The sequence below is a fragment of the Ptychodera flava genome, chromosome 2, assembly GCF_041260155.1.
Source record: "Ptychodera flava strain L36383 chromosome 2, AS_Pfla_20210202, whole genome shotgun sequence".
Classification (NCBI taxonomy): Eukaryota; Metazoa; Hemichordata; class Enteropneusta; family Ptychoderidae; genus Ptychodera; species Ptychodera flava.
In genome coordinates, this window is record NC_091929.1 from 48,438,622 (window position 1) to 48,460,677 (window position 22,056).

The 22,056-nt window shown below is 39.3% G+C and overlaps 2 protein-coding genes across 7 annotated transcripts in view; one reads left to right on the forward strand and one right to left on the reverse strand.

Annotated features, from left to right (window-relative positions):
* LOC139122657 (uncharacterized) overlaps positions 1-22,056 on the forward strand; it is a 71,441-nt gene that overhangs the window by 44,952 nt on the left and 4,433 nt on the right. The window contains exon 1 of one of the 4 annotated variants that reach the window (XM_070688275.1): positions 19,999-20,357. The exons of 2 other annotated variants lie outside the window; for them this stretch is intronic. The gene's annotated coding sequence lies outside the window, so the exon portion shown is untranslated. Of the gene's footprint in view, positions 1-19,998; positions 20,358-20,393; positions 20,617-22,056 lie in introns of those variants that run through there. One more of the 4 variants, XM_070688284.1, reaches the window with a different exon arrangement.
* On the reverse strand, positions 1,050-14,508 carry LOC139122643 (mucin-4-like). Of its 3 annotated transcripts, none has more exons than XM_070688238.1 (2): positions 14,076-14,508; positions 1,050-3,942 (listed from the first exon to the last, which is right to left on the reverse strand). In XM_070688238.1, the coding sequence occupies exon 2, from the start codon at positions 3,737-3,739 to the stop codon at positions 1,232-1,234; it is 2,508 nt and encodes an 835-aa protein (XP_070544339.1). In that variant the 5' UTR covers positions 3,740-3,942; positions 14,076-14,508; the 3' UTR covers positions 1,050-1,231. The 3 variants fall into 3 exon arrangements, with proteins under 3 accessions (XP_070544339.1, XP_070544330.1, XP_070544349.1); XM_070688229.1 differs by lacking the exon at positions 14,076-14,508 and adding an exon at positions 9,857-10,058; XM_070688248.1 differs by lacking the exon at positions 14,076-14,508 and adding an exon at positions 9,436-9,587.

Below are 22,056 nucleotides of genomic sequence, written 5' to 3' on the forward strand. Positions count from 1 at the left end.
ATGTTGTTGTACTCAGATTTGTGTAAAAAGTACTGGCCTATTCTTTTGCTTCTACACCCTAAAACACGAATGTCACGCTGAAAGTTACAATGACCTTCTTCATCAAAAACTGAACATCCCTGTCAAATCTGGACACAATGATCACATGACTTCAAACTGAGACATGAAGCAATGCTACAGATAAGTATTGTAAATTTCAAAATCAGAATTTCAAACTAAACTTTTTAAATGCTCTTCAACATTTAATGGTTGATTTAAATTTAAAGTTTAAAAGAATATATATCTTGTTGCTTTGATCTGAAGTCATTGAACAAAGTAACTTGCAAACAACAGTGTTGTAACTAGTTCTTTGACAGAGGTGATGAACACTTCTATCTGACAAAAAACTTATCTTTCTCAAAAATAAGATGAAACATCGGTACTTTAAGGTAACATTTCAGTTTGCTCATAAAAACTTTGCTCAAACTGTATTCATATCGATATCACAAGAGTATTACAAGAAATGAATGAAAAGGTTGATGGAATGTCTTCATGAAATAGCAAAACTTCAAAACAGCAAATATATAACCATATGTATAAATGTTTTGCAGATAGACAATACACAAAACTTGTCACTTTTGCTGTAATTCAGAGGGAAAGGACAATGGTAATTTCAGTTGCTCTCCCTTGCTGAATCAGTGACATACCATCCATGTAGTTACAAATGTATTGGTTGCAAACAATATACCGGTACAATTGATATGAAGTAGAAAACGAGTACATGGCAACTGTGACCTTTGACCGTGGGCTATCCCATGATGCAATGGTGTCAACAAGCCTTTAAACTTTACACAGAAGCTTGAAAAAAAAACAATTGGGTGGTCTGGGAATATGAGTCAATGTTATCAAGCTGTTGACCTTTTATTCAAATTTGTCTTCTTTTAGAACAAATACACATCTTTCACTATGAGTCAAGTCGTTTTAGTTCCATACATACTATAATTTTGATGACTGACTCAAGATGATTTAAAGAGTGCGATGCTTAATTTTATCTACACGAAGTAAATCTCTGATTGTTTATACTTGTGTGAGTGTCATGAAAAAGAGCGCCACCAACGCTGAGTGAACACGATTCACTCACATCTTTCATCATATATGGAGGTAACTTTGAGGTCACTGAGTAATTTTGATGCCACTTGCATCATCTGAAAAACACATCCAGTCTGAATCTGACTCTGAATCAGCCCTGACACTACAGAAAATGAGGTTTCAGAATGTGTTCATTGAAGGCAATAGCGTCCTCAAACTTGATCTGACACTTGCGGCACTGAAACTGATGACCTGGAAGATGACAAGCCCTGTGAAGCATGTACAGTGCAACACTTTGATACCAAACTTTACAGTCTTTGCAATGTGGCTTTCCTTCAAGTGTCAAATGTTTCTCTGTCTTACTGACTTCCTTTTTCATTTTCTGACTTTGTAACTCATCATTGGCAGTGTTTGTAGTCTGCGTGGCAAAATCTCTGGTCATCAGATTTCTGTCATTTTCTGCAGACACATTGGTACCCTTGTCAACCATTGGTGGCTTTGCTTGTGTACCTTTATCCTTCAGAGTTGAACCACTTTGCATTGCTTGATTACAAATCTTTGCAGCCATCACTGGACTTCTACTAGGTATCACTCCATCAGGACATTTGGCATACCTGCCACAAGCTGATGGGGTTCTCACCGGGCCTTCATCATGCAACGCTGTGTTTTCCATTGCAGAGCTACTTCTTTCCGTTTCAGGGCTCTCCGAGGAAAAGGAAAATAAATTTGTCCAACTGTAAGTTTCAGTTTTATCACTGGATGCTGAAGAAATTAATGAATAGCAGTCAGCGTCACGTGTCTGCACTAATGGAAAATCTTCTGCTGTGAACGAATCCACTGGTTCAGTTTTGATGGTCTGTTTCTTTCCAAGATCTCCACTTGAACCTTGCACCGATGAGTTGTACGTGAATTGGTCAGGTATCTGGTGTGCCTGGTTGCCGTGACTTGTTGCTATGGGAGACTGGATCTGTACAGAGGAAGTGCTGGGACTTGTCAAAGACGTAGTCAATGGAACAGTGACGGGTGTATTTGTGATTTGAGGTGGGTTGTCATGATTTTGGACAGAGGACAGACTTTTACCATTTCTGGCGTTGAGATCCTGCAAATCAGTTACTTGTGTGGATATCTGTCCTGGTGAGGATTGGTAAACTTTGTGTCTGTATCTTCCGCCTTCAGTCTCATCTGTTGTAGTTGTTGTTGAGGAAATTAATGGTATGTGATTTGTTTCGGTCTGGTTGTAACTGGTTGAGAATTCATCCACAGGTTCAATCTTGATGCGTGAAATGAAAGTTTTAATTTCCACTTCATCAGAGTTATGAGCATCGGAAGTGGAACTTTTGTCACCATTTCTGCTGACATTTTCATTTAAAGGGCGAAACTTCCAAGAAGAGTTTGTTGGAGAAGCAGTTTCCTGGACATTCGTTTCTTGACTTTGTAACACTGGTGATGTCTGGACGACGGAATTCTGAGTATTTTCAATGATATTTGACACACCAGGAAGCTGGACATTTCCAGGGTCAAAGTTCATCCTACTGACATTTTGGTCTGAGTTTGGACACATTGATTCTTCATCATTATTAAAATCTGCCGAGTCATTCACTTTAAGTGTCACTCTTCTCTTCTTGGAAGTGTCTGGTTCTTCAGAAAGAACACTGTGCGGCCTCTTGGTCTGGTCATGTGACCCTGTGTTGTCTGGAGTTGATTTATCAGACCGTTGGTTTGTCACGTCAGCCATAGAGCAGACACTCAGAATGACGGGCATGTTTAATGAGTTGGCTTGCACATTATTGTGAAATGCCGGGTTATTTTCTGATTTCTCCTGTTGCAAGTTTGATTGTGCCATCTTGAGATCTACCGATGCATCTTGTTGATCTGGAGACTTGGTTATGCATTGCCCAGCCTGCTGTGGAAAGTCCAAATTTTGTTGTTTGCCTGGTGATGCATTAAATTGGCTTAGTCCTCCTGATTTTGCATTTAATTGACTTTCTTGGAGCAATTGTTTTAGCTGTGTTGGCTTTGCATAGTGTTGTTGACACCAAGGACGGTGTTGGTGATTTCCTGATGGTTGCATGAGTTGCGGCAGGTGAGATGGTAACTGCACTCTGTGTTGCTGAGCTTGGTCATTCAACACGAACTGTCTGTACTGAAGCAAGTATGGACTGGTCATCCTGTAATTTGGATGTCCCTCTGCCTGTGATGGAGACATTTTACGATGGCTGATATAGTTCCCTGCTCTTAAGGCCTGTTGCCATGGGAATGTAGGTGTACCTTGATGTCTGTTGCTGGCCATGTTTGGTGGCTGGTTTCTTGCATCTGGTTGACGGACATGTGATTGAATTTGAATTTCTGTCTCATTGCATGAGGGCGCCCTTTGTGACTGTTCTTCAGACACTGTTTGTTTTTGCAGTTTGCCAGAGTTGTTACTCTCACCAGAGGGCAGCAAATTATTCTTGCCTTGCATAACTTCTCGCCCAGACATGCTACGTTGAGAAAGTTTAGCACTTGGTTCTCCCAATTTTAGGTACCGGGTGGCAAAATCTTTTTGTGTTTTATGTCTTAATTTTGGCGCAGCTTTACATCCACGCACAGACGAGATTTTTTCACTATCAGGAACCTGAGGAAATGGCTGCCACACACCACTGACAAAGCCATTTTTGGATCCATCATGCATGTCAAATGCTACAGTTTTCTTTCTTCTCGTCTGGTCTCCCAGGATTTCACAAGAGGATTGTAATACTTTCACAATAATTCTACTCCATAATAGTTTCCGTTCACATCACAAGTGAGAGTATATGCTTCAAGGGTAGTTGACACACACAGCACGTATACCTTTCCCTGATCTGTTATCTCTTTACAGACAAATTTTACCAACTTCTGAAATAAAGTGAGAAATAAAAAAAGATATTTAATCATGGTAACTTGATAAGTTAAACCATCTTAAACATACTGACATACAGACAACATAGATAGACAGAAAGATGTATATATATATATATATATATATATATATATATATATATATATATATATATATATATATATATATATAAACACACACATACATATATTATAAGAAAATTTACAGTCATTTGGACTACCAAACTGGAATATCTGTTGTAGGAACGCACTACAACACTCAACACTCACTATCTCTGACCTCTGGTCAGTTGACAGTCCACAAAATTTTTTGCCCTTATGGCAACATCTTTAGGCATTGTTGTTATGGTAATGCCTCCATCAACCATAACCTTTGATCAGTATTCCTGCATTTATGTACTGTTTATATAAGTTGTGCGCAAAATCTACGATGCTAATGTTGAAAGCTGAATATGGGAGCAGACAGAATTAATTTATCATCTTTTACACATTGCACATTATGTGCACGTCTCTCAGCAGTCCAGTACATACAGAAGCATTTTTCAGGAAGAAGGTATACACACAGATGTGAATCTCAGAAAATAGTCTGGTGAGTGAGGACATGAACCCAGTCAACTCCACTGACAGTCTGCTTCATACAGACATGTCATGTGTCACAGAAAACAGTCTGGTACATACAGACATGTCATGTGTTACAGAAAACAGTCTGGTACATACAGACATGTCATGTGTCACAGAAAACAGTCTGGTACATACAGACATGTCATGTGTCACAGAAAACAGTCTGGTACATACAGACATGTCATGTGTCACAGAAAACAGTCTGGTACATACAGACATGTCATGTGTCACAGAAAACAGTCTGGTACATACAGACATGTCATGTGTCACAGAAAACAGTCTGGTACATACAGACATGTCATGTGTCACAGAAAACAGTCTGGTACATACAGACATGTCATGTGTCACAGAAAACAGTCTGGTACATACAGACATGTCATGTGTCACAGAAAACAGTCTGGTACATGCATAGATGCGTCTCCAACCACAGTCCCTCCATTGACTCTGGTCATACATTTTAATATATAAAGATGTGTCTTACTCTCAGCAAACAGTCCTGTAAAAATATGTCTAATCTCAAACCACCATGGACTGTGGTCGAATGTATTTCAAAGAGTTTCTATGGCAATCATTGTTGGAAAAGTCTCAGAGTGGATATGTTTAGATACATACATGTAGGGTGGATTAGATTACTATTCATTAATCTTACACATCAAAACACATTTACAAAAACAAAATCTTTGTTTCATTGAAATCCACTTCAACCTTTTAAGCATACATATCAACACTGTGTGTACTATAGTGACATTTCAATATGATACGCATACCACAGTTTTGCAGCCGCTGTAGTTGCACAATTATTGGCCTCACTACAATGTGACCACACAGTATTGTGATAGTCAAGGTAGGGAAGAACTAGTGTATGTACTGTGTAAGGTAGTTTGAATATGTAGAGGTACGATTGGAGCTATCCTCTCTTGAGAAAACCTAAGTCATCGTTGATGACACAGTCCCCACTTGTTAGTTGATACTTTGATTACAAGTCCTCAGAGAGGATAGAATCCTCTTCATTAATTAGGTCTGTGATAAAAATACTTTGATACAGATGGCGCTCAATGGCCAAGAATGAGTTCCATGCTGATGAAAACATAAAACCAATGTAGGCCACTATCCTAAAGGTCATTAAATGAGTCAACTAGGAATTAATCGACAGGATGTTGCAAAACATTTTTGCCTACTAACCTAACACTAACAGATAATCACCGGTACCATATTTCATAAAGTTTGATGCAGTATTTACAACACTATGAGATCAACATCTGTATCAAGTTTCATCAAATTTGACGTTGTATTTGTGGATATATCACTCTAATTAGGAAAGTTCATTACATATGCAATTACAAATTAATTAAAACGACATTGATAAATGTCTTTTTCACTGTTATTGAATGTGAGCTTAACATCCGTACAAAGTTTCATGAAATTTGATGCAGTATTTCTTGACAATCAGCCTAATTATGAAACTTCAATAATTGACATGATACTGCTAAATGACATGAAACAAATTGACGAGCATATATCTGAAATGGGTCAATGTCCTTGTACCAACTTTGAATGATAGTGGTGGATATGTCTGAGTTATGACTCTGTTTATGAAAAAATCGTAATAAAATGGCCACCTGGTGGCCATATTGGATCGTATCAAAAAACATATCAATGTGCATATGTATGACATAGGTCAATGTCCTTGTACCAACTTTGAATAAAATCAGTTGAGATATGCCTGAGTTATGGCTCTGTACATGAAAAAATTGTAACAAAATGGCCGCAATGCAGCCATATTGGATTGTATCACAAAACAAATTAACGTGCATATCTATGACACTGGTCAATGTCCTTGCACCAACTTTGAATAAAATCGGTTGAAACATGTCTGAGTTATGGCTCTGTACATGAAAATATCGTAATAAAATGGCCGCCTGGCAGCCATATTGGATTGTATCACAAAACAAATCGACATGCATACGGTATGTATGACATTGGTCAATGTCCTTGTACCAACTTTGAATAAAATCGGTTGAAACATGTCTGAGTTATGGCTCTGTACATGAAAAAATCGTAATAAAATGGCCGCCTGGCGGCCATATTGGATCGTATCACAAAACAAATCAATGTGCATATGTATGACATAGGTCAATGTCCTTGTACCAAGTTTGAATAAAATCGGTTGAAACATGTCTGAGTTATGGCTTTGTACATGAAAAAATCGTAATAAAATGGCCGCCTGGCGGCCATATTGGATCGTATCACAAAACAAATCAATGTGCATATGTATGACATATGAAGTAATCCTTGCACCAAGTTTGAATGAAATCGCTCCTGGCATCTCTGAGATATCTGCGTGAACGGACGGACGGACGCACACACGGACGGACGCACGCACGCACACACGCACGGACATGACCAAACCTATAAGTCCCCCCGGACGGTGTCCGTGGGGACTAAAAACTAAGTGCTCTATCAATCCTGTTGAATATATTAATTTATATGCATCTCAAAATTCAAGGTTTTGTCTACGGTATATGAACACCCAGATAATCAAGGCTATAGCATAAACTTCATCAATCAGACTGTCAGCTCTAAGTTGGTAATATTTCAATGAGATTCATTGTGTCTGCAAGTAATCATATATTTTGTCTTCCCGGTGTGAAGGCTTAACCTATTAGCAAATAGCCAATCCCTCACCTCAACAAGGCCCTCTAGTATGGTAGAAATTTCATTAATTTCTGTACCAGCAACATACCAGTAAAACATTGTATCATCAGCGTATAAGTTAGGAGTACAATGTGACAGACAACTAGGTAAGTCATTTTCATAAACCAAAAACAGAAGCAGGCTAAGTATAGATCTTTGGGGAAGTCATCATTCATGTTGACATTGTACGAGTTTCAGAATAAATTCTATTAATAAAAGCAACCTGGGTTCTGTTATTCAAGTATGATTGAAACCAGCAGCAAGCGTTGTCATCAAGACCATACTGGTACAGCTTAACCAGGAGGATGGCATGGTCCACGGTATCAAATGCTTTGCTTTATCAAGAACCACCATGCCGACCATCCTACCTGAATGAAGCACATCATAGAAGGACTCAGTCTGTCTATGTATAAGGTAATCATATACTTGGTTGTGAACATATCATTCTAGGAGCTTAGAGATCACTGGCAATACAGATATCTGGCAATAATTTCCAAGTTCCTGTCTTGAGCTTTTCTTAAAGATTGCAAAAATTCTTGCTGATTTCCAGTCACACGGAATCTCGGCATCAAAACAATAAGTAATACTATACGAAATGGCAGGAACTGACATTTTCAGAGGTTGCACTTGATAGTTGTCTAGACTAGTAGCCTTACTTGTGTTCAATAGACGCAAATCTTTAAGAATGTCACAAGGTGAGAAAGGTTCAAAACAGAACCTGGTTTGTCAAGAGCTATAGTAGTAGAAGCTTTAGTTTAACCAGTGCATTTCACAAAGTCCGCAGAGCATGGTTTCAATTTAAACAGTCTGGCCTCTGAGTGCAACATGGGGATGCAAAGAAAAGCAATGTTGGATTCAGTAAACAGCTCGCATCTTGATGACATTGTTGTTTGATGTTGACAATAGCATTTTCCTCTCATCATTTTTACACCTTTTCCTGCCAAGTCCATATTTCACCATCAGGTCAAGATGGTTAAAATTAATGAAACAACATATTCCATCAGGTGTATTTTAACATAATACTGTACATTTGAAGGCTGTTGAAAACATAAATACTGTAAACTTGATTTTTTTTTACTAAAGATGCTATAACATACCAAGCCAAGCGTGTGAAAATACGTCATGTTTTATTTGGCTCAATACCGCTTTTTTACTGACTTGGCTGATGGGGAAGTAATACTCTAAGTACTGTCTGGCAGGAAAAGGGTTAAACATTGAACAAATAGCATCGACAGACCTGCAACACATGCTTTGGTTCTGTCAACTCAGTAGTTCCTCTGTTGTCAGTTTTGCAGCAAATTGCAATGTCTGTTGTCAGACAGACATGCTCCTTTCTGATTATGAGCAGTCTCCCCTTTGCAGCAAACACCAACTATAGCTTTTTTCATGTCCCAGCATAAACCCATACTCATTTTTTTTTGGTCTATGGTCAAAGTAACATTCCCTTTCTGTGTTTCCTCTGGCTTCTGAAATTTTTTAGTAAATTTACGAATATTGTATTGAAATTTTTCGTAAATTTTGAAATTTATAAGTATACTAACCATTCCCAAATGGAATATCATTCAATCAAATTCAAATTAAGTCCACATGTGCTTAGACAGAACTTTTTTGAGGTTTGGGGTCTTCAGCTCTCAATCAACTAGCTGCTTGCTTGCATTCGTATATTTACGAATCAACAATGAAGAAAATTAGTAAATCATCTAGAAAAGTAGTAATTTTACGAACTTGAGAGTGGCAGCGGAAACACAGCCTTTAAAGTTATCCAAGATATTCTCTACTCTTAGTGCAGAAGTGATGTAATCCCTGACGGACAACCTTGGGGAATAGAGGTCAAATGTTGGGTTTACACTGGATATGCAGCCGAACTGAAACAAAGCAGTGTCTAGTCTGTTTCTCCATGGTTTCATAGACCCATACTGTTTGGGTAAGGGCCATTTCTTGGATGTGTTTGTTTTAGGGGAGGAGCTTCTTGATTCTCGCTCACATGGAAGAGTAAATTTCCCAAGATTAATGACCAATCCTCTGCGTAAGCCACGAATAGATGGGTTGGCACTGTTGGGGGTGACGTTGACTGATGTACATGTTCTTGTGTCATTGTCAATTCATGCGAAAGTGTCAACACATGAATGACTCACAGACTCATCCTTCCAAAACTCTTAAGTTGTTCTAACTTACCTTCTTGCTTGTCTATACTTAGACATCAACACAGAGATATACTTAAATTCAGGCATGTTTTGACAATTTGTTAATTACTGGAGGAAAGTAACTTAGAAGTAATGTCTCACAGTTGAAAGTTAATTATCATCGACTGGCGCTGCGCTCTATAAATTAAGCAAGCGGCGTCGCGTCACGCTTGTGTCAAAACACAAAAGTTCAGTTCACTGAACTGTGACTGAACTGAACAACCAGGGATCGATCCCCGGTCGTACGATACACTCAGCCATTTCATGCCGACATTTGTTGGTAAATAAACGTACCACATGACCAAATGCTGCAGCTCGGCAGGTAAAAATGACAACCAGGGGCAGGGGCCGAAGTTGTGAACAGTCACTGAGCATGGAGTAGGCAGTGATTGTGATACTATTGTTTATCCTACCTTGCAAAAGTTGTGAAATCACCGCCTGCGTGTGGTATAACACACTCGATATTCGAACAACCTGTGTTCTTTCAAAGAACGTTCCTCCACTTCTGTAGAGTGATCGATTTTCACCCAATGCATGCACTGACTGCTTTACCCAAGAATGACTGGGGCTGAAGAGCCAGAGGAGTTCAGAGTTGATGTTTTGGCGCGATCAAAGCCCTTTAACTCGCTTTGAAAAAGTCATAATCGGTTCAGTTTATCTGCACTGCACCATAGACAGTGGAGGGGGGAAGACTGCATGCACCGCATATCCGCCGGCGCCAAGTAACATGATATAGCGCAGCCAGCGGCTGAAGTGCGACAGGATCAAGACGGAAACATATCGAGAGCAAAGATAAGAGAAAAATTGTGAACACTTGTTGAGTTTATGGATAGGTGTTGTGACCAGTCCCCTGCGCTTTAGCATTGGTCAATGAGCTCCACGTGACTAATTATATTAATATTCAATATTTGTCAATATTTGGAACGTTTATTCAAGTAAACCGTGTGAAGTAATGATAATAAAGTTTGCAAAATATGATCTGAGCATAAATTTCAATATCGCTGCCCGCGATTGTCACAAAATATACAAACGTCAGAGCAACATGAACCTTCACTGTTCCATTTGCACCTGTCCTTGTGCTGGTGTCATTTTATGCATATATTTAATTTTCATAGTTTCATCAGAACTAATGGCGTTTTCAAGGTACAATTTTGATTAAGATAAATTTCCAAAAATTTTGGACAAATATTTTACTATTCTCAACGCTTACCCCTGACATCATTACGAATCAGTCCTGTGGCCATGGCCAATTCATTTTCTAATATTCCGCGAAGACGATATATAATTAGTGTAGCATCTCAAAGTCGTCTTTCGGACGAAGGCCGAAAGACGTCGAGAACGAGATGCTATAATAGTATTTGAAATAATTGTGGTAGCTTTGAACAATGTTTTCATAAAGTTTCAAAGAACGAGCAGCACTGGCAGCAGACGACATATTTCTGTCTGTAGGCCTATCAGCGCGCTTTACCCTTGTTCGCTCTGCATGCTATATCTTCACCATGACGTCAATTGACGAATGGTCGAGCTTACCTTGATGTTTCATCTGTACGAATATCTTTCCTCAAGGCGCATCCTACCTATAAAGACTCTTCATCGCAGGAACTATTCAAATTTCCAGAGTGTTCCTTTTAAGCTTATTCGGGAAACGCAAGCACAGTCCCCCAACACACCAGGACTGAACAGTGTGTTGTTGGCCTACTTTAGATTGGTTGTGACGTATGAGGGGACAAAGGTTACGATAATTAAGGTGGACTGCATGTTGCCAACACAGTTTTTTTACAAAGGAATATTCCACATCTTAGATCACAGGGAAACCCCCTCATACTCTATATTTTCAAAAAGCAGAGAATCGTAAGTTTACTATGGTAGTGAAAGTTTACTCGAAGGATGAAGAGGGTATATATATTTGGTACAAAACCTAAATTATAGTATTAATGATAAAGATTTTCTGAAATGTAATATTTGACGTAAAAGAAAAGTATATGAAGAAAAAACTATTTTATTCTGCATTATCTAACCTCATTCTAAAATAGCGTGGGTTAAAAGATTGACATTCAAAACGTGATTAAAAATATGATTAGCAAAATTAAAATGTGTCTTATGCAAAATGTAAGAATTTTATTTCCATATCAAATAATTGTTTTGTAATATGGCATTTAAAGAACATAGTGTGACAATTTCAGATAATTTGACCCATTCTGAGTGAAGTTAATTCTTTGGAAATCTTGAAATTGGAAGACAAGAGAAGCCAGGAAATCAGGTGATTTGCATACATGTGCATTAATTAACACTTCTTTTTCACGCAACTTACAACTGCTTGGCAAGCTCAAAGGCGAACCAAACCAACATTATAATCTTTGGTTAACATATTAATCAAAATTCAATGAATATTTGCAAAAAAGTTATTTTTGAGCAAAATACACTGACTTAACTCTGTACTTAATTAGGCCCATTGAACTGCTCATCAGAAAGCGTGTATAAGGGTTGGAGGTACTGGGTAGTCACGGTCAGAACCGCACTGAGAGGTGCAGTGGTGGGTGCAATGTAAACACTGTATCCAATTGCAAGGTATGTTGGCAATTGATGAAAGCAAAACATGTATAAATGTTATAGCTATGTTGACGTGACGCATCCCCGATATCGTACATGTGATACATTGTTCGAAAAATAAGCAAGTCGCACAGGCGTCGTTCTGACGACCTTAGATTTCGGAGGCCTTTTTTCAACCCAGGAACTCCGAAACCATGACGATAGAAGAATCAATCGAAGTAGAACTTATGGACAATAGGAATCTTTCACTGCCCTTGTAATAAGGTGCACACAAGTCGTCGGTGCATCATCAGTCATTTCATAGAAACGCTCAGCATGAACACAGGGAACTCTGACTGGATAAGGGTAAACAAGTATATAAAAAAAAAATGAAAAAATTGGAGGAAAGGGTCAAAAAGAGAACAAATATACAGAATAAACAAAAACAAACAGGTTAATAAACAAGCAAAAATGACTGACGGATGAATTGTGAGACGTCCATAAAACAGACTACACCTTGCTATTGGCATTGTTCTCCTCTCTATAGGGCATGGTTCTCCTCTCTATATACTCTACCTTTAGCAAGGTGAATCTAGCTCCGTCAGTCGTTTGTTTGTTTGCTTGTTAGGCATGGAAACTGAGTAAGCAAGTATTGATTCCAAACTCCAAAGGAATGTTGTTCACATACATGTGGATTGCGGATAGTGTAAATGCAAAAATCTACATTATCTGCAATCTTAAAAAGATCACAGCCCTCATCTTCATCACTGTTATTGATGTCTGAATCACATGATTCACAGACAGATCAGGGGTGAGCAAATCAATTTTTGAGTCACCAGCCCCGGGCTAGTTATAAAAAATTGCGAGCCCAGCTTCAGGTTCCACTAGCCATGACTTGGTAAATTTTGTGAAGTTTAGGGTTTCACTACCCGCTCCGCGAAGCCCGGCCCTGGATGCAACCACAGGTGTCAGGAGTTGCCAGTGTACATGGTTGCTGCGAAAACGAGCCCTGCCACTCCTTGACGTGTTCTGCTGGGAGTGATGACCAATGACCAAGCTACCCGAGTGGCAGAGGCTACGGATTCGCAGCAGTGTACATGGAGTCTGCTTCCCCTTCTCTCTATGTATACTACGCTGGCAACTCCAGGCACCTGTGGATACAAACAGGGGCTTCGCGGATCGCCACGCGACGAGCGATGCGCCCGATGTTCTGGTATCAGCTCAACACTAGTGATGGCCTCGAAATCCGAGGAGTGGAGTTGGCTTATCCCACTGTGCCGGAAACTGGAATGTGTGTGAGATATACAGACATAAGCTTATCTCTCCGCCCTTTAGGTTCACACAAGTCCGTGTATCATCATCCATCTCATACTAATAGAAACCCTCAGCATGAATTGACAGTGACACCACAGTAAAATGCGATTAGGGTTTTTTTTGAGACAAAAATTCACAATTCGAACAAAAACTTTCTATTGTGCGCGCCGCGATGGGCCTGCATTATATTTGAAGGCTACGCAGTGCAGCTGTGAGAGGGCGCGCTGCCGACACGAGGGATTCACGTCGCGTCTTTCAACGGCTTGACAGGGAATAATGCGAATCGCAGGGTCTGTGCCACTTTGGGTTTTTGCGACACCGCACTGACTTTCTACAACTCATCTTCTACTCCTGCTGACTAACTCGACAGTTACAACATTGATTTTCATTTATTCTGTGCTATATTGAAAAAAAAAATTGTAATGAACTGTCAAGCTGCCAACCCTATCATCTATTTTGACAAAATGTAATGTCTTGATCTACAAAGATCCACGGATAAGGTAAACTTGCAATGTATCTTTTTGTAGGTTTAATAGCCCAACAAAAATACACATCGAACACATGATCGGGCCTCTTATTACTGCAAAGTTGATATCTACCTTTCGATTAGTCACCGTACATGAAAGTACCCACTTTCTACTGCACTATAAAAGAAATTCGATCAGAATCGGCCGATTGTGACGAAAGTTTGGACGAGATCATCGTTTTGTAGATTAAACCTACCAAAACTACGAAACGAACCACACATTTGACCTTTGAAGGATAAACCAAACAGGAGTTAGATCTTACTTTGCTTGTTTCACAAGACGGGCATGAGCCAAGCGCTTACTTCATATTGTCCTTCCTTTGTTGTTTCAACCAGATATATGCATGTGTTGTTGTAAGTCCTTCGTTGCTCGTTGAACACTATAGGGACTGTTATAGTCGTATCTCGCCGGTCTGGGGAGTGTACTCACTGCTGAGAGGTACTTCGAGATCTTTGACAGAGTAGAGACTCACAGAGTTGTTGGATATCAATGATGGTGGTTTATTACCTGAAGTGTAAAGTTTACACATCTGATGCCCAGCTATCTCCGACTGAAAATAGTGGGTGATCATCCCTTTTTAAAAAGAAATCCTAACATCCTAATTAGATCAAATTAGTTAATCCTCCAATCACTAATCAACTAATATTTCCTGATTGGCTACAATAATTAATATATTCTTCCCTTCAAGAAATACATTACTAAACCTTCTCTGATAGGATATTGATCATATAAAATCTCACATGATCTGCATCTGACATTATCGTTATACAACATTTCCCTTATGTAATCGTCCCAGGGTCCTGTCTGGAATATAAATATTGACTATAAGAATTCACTTTACTGCCTTGACACTAGATGTCACTAATAAAAGTGTCTATCTTTATCCTTGATACTTAGGTGTCAATGACGTAAATACATTAAATGTCCCTAACAACGGAGTTTGAACCAAGATGTGTGAAAATTCATAACGATCATTAACCCTTACACAGACTTGAAAAGTTCAGCCCTCTCGTTCACTGACCTTTGTACAGATTCCGAAATTACAAAAACAATATCAGTAAGAAAAAGAAAATTTAGTCTGTAACAGGACCCTGCATAATAAACCCTATATTCAAATACATTTCCTGATTGGCTACAATAATTAATACATAAATACATATATACAAGGCAAACCAATATACCTTTGTTTTGTATATTAGCCAAACAAAATACATAAATAAATAATAAATAGATAAATAAATAAATACATACATATGTTAAAGAGTTCATTGACTCTGACGTCAATTCTGCATAAAGGTTAATTATCAGGTTCAGACAGGTTCAGACTTTGTTAATCATGTGCGATAATTATACCTTAGGTGAGAAATCTAGCAAGTACATACTGTTCTCGTGTTTATGGTCTTGGCGATTGATACATGTAGGTACCTTGGCACCAAATACGTCAGGGAAAGATTGCATTTTATTTGTATGTAGATAAGGATTGTATGCATTGAATTGTATATACACGGTGTCTTTACGAACACCAGCTCAGACGAAGGGACAACATCTTGAGAGAAGGGACTATCCACAGTCGCTCGAGAGCTATTCAGCTCTGGGACTATTCGCCCCATAGACGAGTGTGCAGAAGCGAGAAATACCCCTGTATACTCGTCTATGGGGCGAATAGTCCCAGAGCTGAATAGCTCTCGAGCGACTGTGGACTATCTGGCAATATGTAGCATCCATTTATAAGAAATAAACGGTGTTATCTTTGAAGACTTGGAGTCTCTACGCTGTTTCTGTATCCCGATATCCTCTCGCATGGCGATTCCCCGAGGACGATAATTATCGATGGCAACAAAATAAATAAATAAACAATAAATAGCGAACATATTCGGCCTCTAAATACTACAGCGTTTGATATCCAAATTTAGATTATTCTTCATACATTAAAATTTCATTTTATTCTACACTTATTAAAAGAAACCCGATCACATATCGACCGATTATGACGAAAGTTTTGGCGCGTTTTTCGTTTCGTATATCAGGTCTACCAAAACTACGAAACTAACATAGGATACCACTGTAGCTCTGCATGGCAGGGCTGTGTGTTACCGGCGTTATACGGCCTCCCAGACCGTATAACGCCGATAACACACAGCCCTGCCATGCAGAGCTAGATACCACTGCATCTTGCTTGTGATGCTTGTCAATGATGTGTATGTATTTACATTTTGTAAAAGAATATTAATCGATGTTTTTTGTCGGTAATTTCCTATCAAGAAATATTAAATGGACATTCGAAGGTTTGGCCGTAAATCGTTTTCTGTCAAAAGTGGCCCGGCCTTCCCCTAAGATAGGTTTATAAAAAGTGAACGTCTCCCTTGGACAGTTTTTCTAAAAAGTTACCCCCCCCCCCTGTAATTGCTGAGGCCTCCCTTATTGTTCACTCTCAGCCCACCATGCATGCAGGGACATGCAGTAGTCATTTCTCTCATCAAAATTGGCCCTATTTTCATAAAAAATACACCCTGAAAATCTTACAAATATTTTCAGATCCTATATTAGCCCCTGTTAAACTTCGACACTGGCGCCCAGCTGTTCCTAGGCAAGTGTTTCAGTCCTGTGGCCACATCACTGGATACAGTTAGAAATTAGATCACTGTATTTGCGATACCTGCACAAGTAGTGCCTCGGGGACGGATATTCGGACTCCTAAACTTTATTCTTTTCTGATCTACAACTTGTGTGGCTCATTTTAAAGCTGTGTGAGTGTGAAAAATATTTTACTGTCTTAGTCTTTCGAAAATCGACAATTTTATTTTTCTTCTTAGACGCAGGGATAGCCATTTTGAATTTCAAATATCGGTAAATCTTGGGTAATTTTTTTCTCTAGTACAAAAATTGGCACGGTGGCCCTCGATTTTTGTTCTTGATTTTGAAAGAGTGTGATTGAAAGATTTACCTAGGAAAGTTTGAGCAAAAGTTTAAGTCTTCACTTTCGAGGCGCATATCACCTAATGGCATGGGTATGACACTTTTGACATTTCAGAGTAGCTAAGAATTTAGTTTTAGAAAGTTCTCATCGGAATGACTCAAAAGCTGGAAATAATAAATTTCTCAGTATGTAAGAACGATTTTTTTGCTGGCAAAAACTTTAGAATGCGACCAAGTCACGTGACTATCAGCCTATACTTTCCCGCCAAAATAACTATGGATCACGGTCCCTCTATCCACAGGGGGCTGTCTACATGTCCGTCCCCAGGGGTGGGTAGGTGTTTCGTTGTATCGCTAATAAAGATATATTCTACCAACCTTTGGTGTTTCGGTCTTAACTTAGCACTGCCCTTGACAATCTTGCGTATACGTTTTATCAACATGCTGCGTCTATTATCTGATGAGTTTGAGTGCCTAATTAGCCAAAGTAATCAAGGGTAAATTACTAATCTGTGGACGCTCTCACCAGATTATCACCGGATTAAATATGACAAAGTCAATAACGAACGCACCAGCAAGGTATAACTGAAGAAAGGGCTGAAACTCTCAAAAGCCGTGTTCACAGAAATCTACTTTACAATAAATATTTCCTAATTTTTCGAACGTCAACAGTTTTCTGACATGTTTAAACGGGGACAGGCCAATTTATGCCTTCGTCGGTTGCTTCTTTGAGCTTTAGGACACTAATCGAAACGGCGGAGTCAGTGTCCCGATGTGGTCCGTCAGACCGGAAGCCGGAACTACAAACCTTTACCTTAGAAATGTTTAGTTTAAGCCCACATGATCGATAGAGGTAAACAAATTAGCCAACATGCTTTGGGATCGAGGGTCAAGCTCATCGGTGTTTATAAACACGGACATGACAATCTATGTATTTTTCCCTACAGCCGGTCATCGTTTGCGGGAAGAAACTCGCCGCTTGTAAACATAAAAACTGACTAGTCGGCAAAAGTATTTTCATGTCTTATATATATGCTTAATATGCTTATTCGTTTCAAGACGAGATGAAAGCTGCGAAGACACATTGGAAGCATAGTAATACTCAACCAGGTTGATCTATACGTTGGGGAGATATTGATGTCACAGTCTTGTCGAACGAAAACGGGGATGTTTAGGCCATAGCAAAGACGATAAATCAGTCAGCTGAATAAAACGAATTTTTTGGACACCATATCTTTTTATGTCAGTTTTTGAACCCGCGTGAAACCCTGCGTAACAATGTAATAACTATATATAATCAAAACCTTTTGGACATATCTTTTTATGTCAACGTTTGGACACGCTTTAGAAATGCATGATATAGCATACTGTATATGTCTGACTGTCGGGGAAACACTTCTTGCGCCGCTGTCGGACTCAGTCGCGCGATCACGGTGTCTTTCCCCGTCTTTCCCTCGCACATTCGCTTTACCAAAAATGTGGGTTTTTTTTTTTATAAAAACCACAGCTTTACAGTTAAGGATGTTAGACTTCGAAGTTTATGCAATCCATCATCATATGGCCGGCCACTGGCTCGCCTTTACATGTTATGTGGGACTTTGCTCGGAGTTCACTACAATTTGACGTAGGCTTCGTCGACTGATAGAATGGAATAACAGAGATGTGTACATCGGACACAAATGCGAATGCACTGTTTTTTTTTCGCTCCGTCGGACTCAGTCGCTGTGTCTTTCCCTTGTACGTCAGCTTTCTCGAAAATGTGTTTTGTATAAAAACAACTTTACAGTGAAGGATGTGATCCCTCGAAGTTAGTAAAACACTTGTCGATTTGATATGCGAAGACACACTGACGACCAGTTATTTATTAGTTCTCAAACCTGGTGAAAATCATTCCGCGACACTAATCGATTATATGTCTTTTGGAGAATGTCCTAAGAACCTGACATGACCCTTGTTTGATGCGTTAGGTAGTTGAGTATAAGGATTGATAAAATAATGTATCAAAATATACACAGATTCACGCGACTGCACTATCATATTCTTGGCAGCTCAATGACGTTTATGGCCGAGAGGGCGAGAGTCTCAGACCCAAGGGAGCATAAGCAGTATGCAGTACATTGCATGCTTTCCATGCAAAATCCGGCTTTGACTAATGTTCCCGTCCTGTTTCCGAGCATAACTTTCGAGCTGCGTAGCTAGTAATGTTGAGGTCAAGGTATCTGAATCGTTCGTGTTCGAAATACTTCTTGATTTGCAGAGAGAACACTCGACCTTCTTGTTTGTGTTTTAACTTAGCACATGGGGTCAATTGAAAAATTCAAAGCAAAATACCGCGGTGTATAACATTTGCAAGCACGTAGTCACCAACCCACAACACTGCTTGTACTGCAGAGCACATGATCGGTCGTATGTAAAACATGTCTTTTGTTATTTGAAAAAAAAAGACTAATACAAAAGTGTACGTATTGCAAGAACGCAGTTGATAAACTGGACAAGTTGAAGGCGAGCTCGAACGTCGAGTTAATAAAGTCTTTTCTGTTCTTGTTCTCGACTAACACGGAATTTTTCAATATACCCGTGAAGTCTGATTCAGTTCGATGCGGTGTTAGACACGTCGACCAACGTGGTTTTTGCCGGGCCAGCATGCAGGAAGAGTATAAACACATCTCCGATACGTTACCAAGGTGTGTTGAACCACGCATTCCTGGGAGGTCCTCCTTTCGGACCTGTTCGTTTACAAATGAATATTCAAGTTTGTTGTGCCTTCTGTTTGTTTATGAATACATGAATATAAAGTGTCCACTAGTTTTACGGACCACCTCTGGACACGGCTTTTGAGAGTTTCAGCCCTTTCTTCAGTTATACCTTGCTGGTGCGTTCGTTATTGACTTTGTCATATTTAATCCGGTGATAATCTGGTGAGAGCGTCCACAGATTAGTAATTTACCCTTGATTACTTTGGCTAATTAGGCACTCAAACTCATCAGATAATAGACGCAGCATGTTGATAAAACGTATACGCAAGATTGTCAAGGGCAGTGCTAAGTTAAGACCGAAACACCAAAGGTTGGTAGAATATATCTTTATTAGCGATACAACGAAACACCTACCCACCCCTGGGGACGGACATGTAGACAGCCCCCTGTGCTCCTATCAAGGGGCCGTGATAAGACATTCCAGCTCCCAAGTGTTGAAGAACAGTCGCGAGTCGCAACCCGCTGCACGCACTGGTTGCAACTCAACCCACAGACCGTCAATCCACGCATCATTAGCGATGACCTCGAAATCCGAGTTGCCTTCCACTCTCTCTGAAACAGGAATGTGTATGTCTGAGATATGTACCGAGATATTATTGTCTTCTCCGCCTTTGCGGTTCACGCAAGTCGGTGGATCATCAATCATCTCATAGAAACAGAAATTCTCTAGGACGAGTTGACCGTGGACTTTCCCAAGTCAGTCTGACAGAGAGACAGCAGTACTTGTGGCGGCGCTCTAACATGGCACTTGAGCTGCTGTGCCTGATCACTGAGCGCCAAGCCTGCTAATACCAAGCTAGCTAGGTAGTCTTTTTCGACCTTTGAACCAAGATGGATGGTTGATTGATTCGTGTGATCGGCAGCTCCTTCAGGTAAATAAATCGTGATTTGTCAAAAATGAATCGTTTGGCGAATCAGGGATGGGTCCTACAAATGATAAAATGGTCTGAAATCCCGCCAGAAAGAAACGTTCTTTTGGGAAAAAGCACGGCATTGTTTCAAATGTTGACGATAATCTGAACACTGAATCCGTGAATCATGAATGGATTTCGTCGAATAGTTTTAAAACGACGATTTTATACTAGGCGGCGAGAAATGATGGCTTTGGCAGTAAAATTTTTCATGGTCACGGTAAGAAATTGGGTTATTATAGAAGTTCAAGATTGAGGATATCGTTGTGGGTTTAAAAAGCTATAGAGCACAACTGTACAAGACTAGTGTTCACATGGTCTGTCGTAAACCTGGCTGTAGCTCGAGGTTTTGCCTGGGTGTGATTTTGCCGTCCGACCCAAATACCCAGGCAAAACCTCGAGCTACAGTACTGCAGCTAGGGTCAAACCATGAATTGCTAAGAATTCAAAAATTCTAAAGGTTAGACCATCATGCGAATAGAGAACGATAGAATTCAAAATGTAATACTTGCGTGTGCACTATGGTTATCACATAGTCCCCGTGGTTATCAGTATGTTGCTTGTATAATATGTCTGGTGAAGTGGAAATATATGTAGAGAAACAACTGCACCTGTTGTCTTGCCAACCTGGACCTGTATCCAGTAGGGGGAACTAAGTGGCTTACATTTATGAGTGCAACAATGATAACCTATCCCTTAGGTTTAATAATATGGCTTGGCATAATCCACTATTTTCAGCCTCAACATTTCTGTCATTTTCCCCTTCAGATAAACTGCAATTTTCTCGACAGCGGGTCATCCGGGTACTTGGGGTTTTTACGTCATTTTTGTGTCACAGCGCCGTGAAGGGGCTCAGATTTTCAACCACCAAAACAATATTCAAAGTTTCAAAATACTTAAATGACATAACTTTTAGTTTTGCTTTTTTCACACAATTTCTGTATCATTCACTCTTCTGTATCATCTGATCTCTCATTCACCTTGCTTGTATGCGTTTCACTACTGACGTCACTCCGCGGTCGAGAATAAATAATTGAAGTAATTCATCCTGGAGAAAATTTCACTTAATGTGCCACCAGGACAGATATTTGGAATCTCAAATTTTACAATGCTTTTCTGATCAATCACTTGTGTGGGTTTGTTTTATAGCTCTTTGAGTAAGAAAAAAATTTCATAATCTTATTTTCTGAAAATGAACGTTGAATTTTGCCCCATGGACTGATAGAGTTCACACAGGTATGATGGCTGTTTGAAATTCAAATGTCTGAAAATCTGAAGTAATTTGTTTCTCTGGTGTTAAACTTTGCACAGTAATCCCTTTTTTTATTCTTGATTTGGTAAGAAAATGGTTGAATTTTTTTTTTGAGGAAAATTTGAGCAAAAGTTGAAGTCTTTCATTCTCAAGGTGTGTACTAACTTAAGCCTTTGAGTGCTGATGTTTCCACCAAAATTTTAGCACAAGATTTTTACCAATTTTTATGAATTTTTCTGTAATTTTTTTATAATTATGGACCAAATGGACATCACATTTCATTTACCACAGTTTGTCATCAAAATTTTGACAAAATCTGAAAAAAAAATTGATTGGAGTGTATTTTCTAAATGTGACAATAATTGACTTGGGCACTGAAAGGGTTAAAACAGAAACTCTAGAACTTTG

Bases quoted from the DNA above. Each gene is read 5' to 3' on its own strand.
- LOC139122643 (XM_070688238.1), bottom strand. From the start codon at position 3,739: ATGCATGATGGATCCAAAAATGGCTTTGTCAGTGGTGTGTGGCAGCCA.